The sequence below is a fragment of the Nothobranchius furzeri genome, chromosome 11 (assembly GCF_043380555.1).
Source record: "Nothobranchius furzeri strain GRZ-AD chromosome 11, NfurGRZ-RIMD1, whole genome shotgun sequence".
NCBI lineage: Eukaryota > Metazoa > Chordata > Actinopteri > Cyprinodontiformes > Nothobranchiidae > Nothobranchius > Nothobranchius furzeri.
The window spans coordinates 21,255,784-21,261,783 of NC_091751.1; the positions used below are offsets into that span (position 1 = coordinate 21,255,784).

General features: G+C 42.2%; 1 protein-coding gene across 1 annotated transcript in view; it reads left to right on the top strand.

The window, feature by feature from the left end:
- adcy2b (adenylate cyclase 2b (brain)) overlaps window positions 1–6,000 on the top strand; it is an 82,480-nt gene that overhangs the window by 22,254 nt on the left and 54,226 nt on the right. The window contains exons 3-4 of the mRNA XM_015955655.3: window positions 3,587–3,748; window positions 5,043–5,192. Of these exons, the coding sequence (XP_015811141.3) occupies window positions 3,587–3,748; window positions 5,043–5,192 (312 nt within the window). The remainder of the gene's footprint in view (window positions 1–3,586; window positions 3,749–5,042; window positions 5,193–6,000) is intronic.

The window sequence follows — 6,000 nt, forward strand, 5'->3', positions numbered from 1 at the left end:
GAGCTAATAACAGAGAAGGTCTGGAAGAAAAAACAATACCTTGAAATGGGGAAAAAGAAAGCAACACTGCTTATTCTTGCAGCCATCTACTCTTGACCCCATCCAGAGGGCCAGCCCCCCCCCCCCCCCCCAGGCATGTCTGCCTCTAGGTGCAGATCAACCGTCACTTCCACACCTGATACCCTTCAAAATCAACACACAATCACACTTTCCTTTGAATATTTGTAAACACCACAAGCTTCTTTCCAGAAAAGCTCATGAGGGTTTGAGTGAGCAGAGAGAGGCATCTCAGCATCCATGCGTGTTTATGATTGGATGGAGGTGAGTGTGCTCTGCTTCGTCTGGAGCACAGAGCAGGGGCTACTCGCTGCAAACAAGACAGTGAACAAAAGTAATCTGAGAGGGATGATGACTGAGTGTGTGAGGACTGAGGTTGGAGTGCGGTCTCTCTCTACCCCCCACCATCCAAACAGAGCAGATGTCACACACTCCAAGTGACCCTGGTGCTGAGTCTTTCTTTGAGGCAGGGTGTAATCTGAGTAAGTATTTGGAAGCGATGAAAAAAGCACACCTCCAAAATACAGCAACCACCAAGGTGTCAGCATCTTTCTCGCTTTTGGTTCCCTTGGCAACAGAAGGTCGGAGCCAACTCAAAACATCTCTTTCTGTTCTCAGTGTTCAGATCTTCTTTTAGAAGGAACTGGGTCAAGCAAACAATCACTTACATCTAATGTTCCTACTCTGATGAAGCCCCACACGTCAACGTCTCTGCAGGATTCAGGTGCACCGACTTGACTTTTCTCTGGTTGGAGGAAAATACTGGAAACAAGACGCTGATGTTTTAATACTTAGACATGCAAGGGTTTGGGAGGCAATCGCATCTTTTCCTGTTGGCAGTCCGACTCTCTGAATCTGAAAGAAAACAGGAAGTGGAGGTCACAGTTCACCTGGAGTCTGCAGAATCCGTGATGGTCACCACCACAACAGGAAGCGCCGGACAGAAAGGCGAGGAAGTGGACATGGACGGAGCAGGAGGCGAAGACAGAGGCTATCATTAAGAAACGCACACCGGAATGTGCACACACCGTCACCCTCATCATGCACAGTATTATAGTCTGGTAGTGTTTATTTATAAGATCAAACTTTCAGTCCAATTAATAAAAAAAAATCAAACAAACAAATGAATAAACAGAGAGCAGCAGCCCACTCAGTTCCTATAAGTTATAACAGGATCAGCATTTGGGTGATGGATGGTTTTGTGTGGGACAGCTGGCTGCCCACATCTGTGCTCTCTATTTACATCAGAGAAACATGCATCATCCAAAGGTTTACTGAGTTTCATCTTTAAATCTATATTTGGGTACTATTGCATGCCCTGGGAGTACAGGGCTCATTATCAAGCAGGCATTTCCTGTAAACGTTTTGTTTCAAAGTGTTGAAAAAAATCAGCTTATGATGTGTTTTTCCAGTCAGAAAGGTTTAACCGTCCATTAGTGATCCAGATGGAGGGCTTTTGCTGATCTACTTGAAACCTTTAAAAAATTCCAGGCACTCTTGGTGTTTTGCATTTGTCGGCGCTAGAGAAGAATGGCTTTTTGGAAGCACAGTTTTGCAACCAGTTGCAGTTAAAGGGATACTTAGCAACTTTGTTATGTTTTTAAATCATTTTCTTGAGCCAGTATGTGATAAAATTACCCTTTATAGGGTTGGTGAAAGGCCACCCAACCCCTACCACCCCCCATGGCCAGAATATTCCACTTGCAACTTCAGACTGGCGGGCCGGCACCTGTTGGGACTAAGAAAACATTGAGCTGTCATACCTGGCGCTGCAATCTGCTTCCAGCACGTTTCCTGCATGTTTTAGATCAGGGATTCCCTAAGTGTGGTGCGCGCACCCCTGGGGGTGCGAGAGCTGCCGCTAGGGGGTGCGCGAGGTGAAAAGTGTAATGGCCGCGGAGCTCAGAGAAGTCTGTCATATGTCACCATTAGCGTAGAAACTCATCTGTGGGTGGGCCTAAGAAAAAGTAAGTGGGCCCAATAAATGCAATTGAAAACAAGTATATTTTGCTTGTGTGTGTGTGTGTGTGTGTGTGTGTGTGTGTGTGTGTGTGTGTGTCCTCTGCATGTGCCCTAGCTTCATAATAACAATGCACTGAGCTTCAGCACTCTGGCCTGCGCACGCCGATATGTTCCATATTTGATCATTTTTAACATGTTGGAGGAATCTGAAGGTGGTGAGTCATTCTGGCAGATTGTAATTAACACCTGTCTCATGCAGGTGTTCTGACATTGTAAACCTCACACACAGAACATTGTGGATGTAACAAAATAAATCAAGAAATGATTCCCATCTGAGCATTTTCGCATTTTTATATTATTATAGTAGCTCACTGACTGTGGGACAGCATTCTAAACGTGTCAGGCTATTAACAGCACGCTGAAGATCTGAAGGTCAGAGTGCGTCTGTCAGAGGTCACACGCGTTCCAGCAGAACCACGGCTCACGGGTGCACACGTGACCACATCAGGGCATGGCTATATATATATATATATATATATATATATATATATATATATATACATATATATATATATATATATATATATATATATAGCCATGCCCTGATCTGGGGGCTGGGGGGGGGGGGGGTGTCAATATGGTCGGGACATAGAAGGGGGGGTGTGGCTAAATAAATTTGGGAACCGCTGTTTTTGATGGTGAACACAGCTGATCTGTTTGATTATTGGGCCATTCCCACCTGTACCGGGTCGGCCCGGGCCGGGTAGCGTAGGTTGTTTACATATCTGGGTGGCCTGGTATTTTCCCGGCCAACCAAGGCTCATTCTCAGCCCTCTTCTCGAGGGGGTCTGCTTCAGGCCGACCAGGGCCAACACACCCACTGCTGACAGCAAAGTCACACCTTCCATTAGAGCAAGCCTCTGATTGGTGGGTAGAATCAGCCCACATGGGCTTAAGGCAAGGATGTGTGGAATCATCCGGGCCAGGCTGGGGCCGACTGGGGCTACCCGGCCCGGGCCGACCCGGTACAGATGGGAATGGCCCATTAGTGATGTCATCACTGTAGATGCTAAGGAAAGCTGGGGAGAAATTTCAGATGTTAGATTAAGGTGTTAAAAACACAAACAAGGAGATGGGTTTTGCTTTCAGTTCTACAAACGAACACTGGGGGTGCCTAAAAGCAAGCCGACACTGGCCCGTTAATTGTCAGTATTTTTACATGTGAATGATTGCTTATTGGTCATGTTTCAGTAGAAAAAAGTCCCCATCTGTTTATTTCTCTTCTCCTGTTTGGAGTAACAGAATTTCCAGGTCAAAGAACTTGACTTTCACTTTAAATGTGAAGTCAGGAGTTGCATGGTACTAGGCGGTGTACCACAGGGATCTGTCCTCACCCACCCTTTGCTCTGTACAACACTCCTCCAAGATCACAAACATCATTTTAAATGAATAACGCCTAATAAAATCACAGATCCAAGCTCCTCTGACAAATCCTTCAGCCCGCCTTTTTTACATAAAACCTCACATCATAAATTCAGCAATGGTACTTTTTCTGTTTTGTTTGCAGGTGTCGTTCTTCCTGTTCATTGTTTTTGTTGTCTACACCATGCTGCCCTTCTCCATGAAATGGGCTGTCACTGCCAGCGGTATAACCTGCCTCTCACACACCATCACCCTCAGCATCTGCCTGACCTCCACTGTCACAGAACTGGAACCTCTAATCTGGCAGGTATTTATCTATCATCCAATGTGTTACCTGCACAGGTCAACCATGCTGTTCAAATCCTCATTTTCCAGATGCTGCATGTGTGAGATGATATTCACGAGCAAAGTGTAAAGGTTAGGCCTGTTAACGGCAGACCAGGTGAGATTGTTCTATAACAGGAGTCTGCCACCTTTAAAACTGTTGTTCCCCTCTGTCAACCTGATTAAAACTGTTACAGGTGCTTTTAAAAAATGATTTCTGATTTCTAAAGAAGAGGATTAGGGCCATTGAACAAAAAGATTATATTTTTTCTCAGAAATCTGAAATAAAACCATAATTCTGACTGTTTTCTGCAGTCAGAAATTGTTTTTAATCTGTTTCTTTTTTCTTTCATTTCCAACAAATAAAATTTCAACAAATACCCAAAAAAATACAAAAAATATAAAATTTATCATAAAATTGTTTGTAAATCTAAACAAAAGGTGTTCAAAAATGGAGCAGGAAGAAGCAATGGCTAATTTTTTTCTATTATTATGTTTACAGTAATATTGCGATAAATAAACGCTTTAATGGAATGTTGATAACTGTAGAACATGATTTTAAAATTAATCAATGCATCTAAAAGAATTACTGCTGCTTTGAAATAAGTCCATGAAAAAACTGAAAAGCTGCTGAAACCTGCATTTTTTATTATATATTTATAAACACCAGTAAATTTTTTTTATCATTTCCAGCCAAAGAACCACTTGTGGCTCCAGAGCCGCAGGTTTCACCACTGAACGCGATACTGCACCACCATTTTGATGGATTTGAGCAAACGTTTTCTATATTTATTGTGACACAGCACATTGAGCTCAACCTGTTAAAAATGGACGACTGAATGGACTCTTTATACTGTGACACTAAGAAAGTCTCAACAAAAACCAAGATTTTAAAAAATGAAATCTGAAAGACTAAATGAATACAGCAAATCATGTTGGATGAGGAATGATGTAAACAAGAATTGATTTAGCATTTCATGGATTTCACACACACACACACAGTCCCTTTGTAATCAGCCGGCGAAGTAAACAGCACCTCCTTTCAGCCTCACATAAACGCACAAGTGGAATAACACACCAACCATAAAACTTACTCATGGATCCTCATAATCTTTGGAAACAAGAGCAAGGATGATCTCATGAAGAGGCTTAGAATGACATAGGGTGGAAAAGCTTGGAGGAAATGTGTGTTTTCCTCTGGTTTTAAGAAGACACACTCAAGTGAAAGGTGAGTCACTTCCTGACACTGTGTGACGTTGTGATGTTGTGCATGGCAGATCCTGGCCAATGTGATCATCTTCACCTGTGGAAACCTGGCTGGGGCGTATCACAAGCATCTCATGGACCTGGCCCTCAAACAGACCTACCAGGACACCTGCAACTGCATCAAGTCACCAATTAAACTGGAGTTTGAGAAGCATCAACAGGTACAGGATCAAAATATAACAAACAATTCCATTTAAATAATCGTGCAACACAAAGTCAACTGTATTAAATAGTTCCCATGATGACTGAAATAACTGGAAGGGTTATTTTGAGATGACGCTGATCTTCCTTGGTCTTGCTCAGACTATCCATTAGCATATCAATCACAAATAACTCAAATGAGACCATTTGAAAAATTTGGTCTACAATAGGCAAGATAGTATCCATCTATGGCTTTTTCACAGACTCCATGGCTATTTTTATCAGTCAAATAAAAGTCTCTACGTGTTTATCTCTACCGCCAAAACACTTTTCTTTTAAGTTTTGCCAGAGGGGAAGTTGGTAGGTCGTGTCTTTAAGTGACATTTTGCAGTGACATTTCCTTGACATTACCATGATTTTGTCCTGACATTAGGTATTCTTTCCAACCAGGGAAATGACATATAAAATTACACTAATAATTGATGGTCCACCCAGTGGTGGTTCACTATTTTGACCTTTCTTGTGGGAAACTTGTGAACACTTTCTAATGACTTTGTTCATTCTGTAACTAACATTTTTAGTGTACAGCGCCGTGTTTGGTTGTAATGCCTTGTTGAATGCTCTTTATAAATAAAATGGTATGGTATGGTATGGTAGTATTACAAATACCTCAGAGAGAATATAAGCTGTAACCATTTGCCAATTAATGCATTTCACGAGTTTAATAGTGCTGTAGACATTTGTAGTCATTATGTTGGCACTTTAGTGCATCTTATTTAAAATTAAAATTTCAACCTAAATCCATCATTATTGCACCCTCTTCAGGTT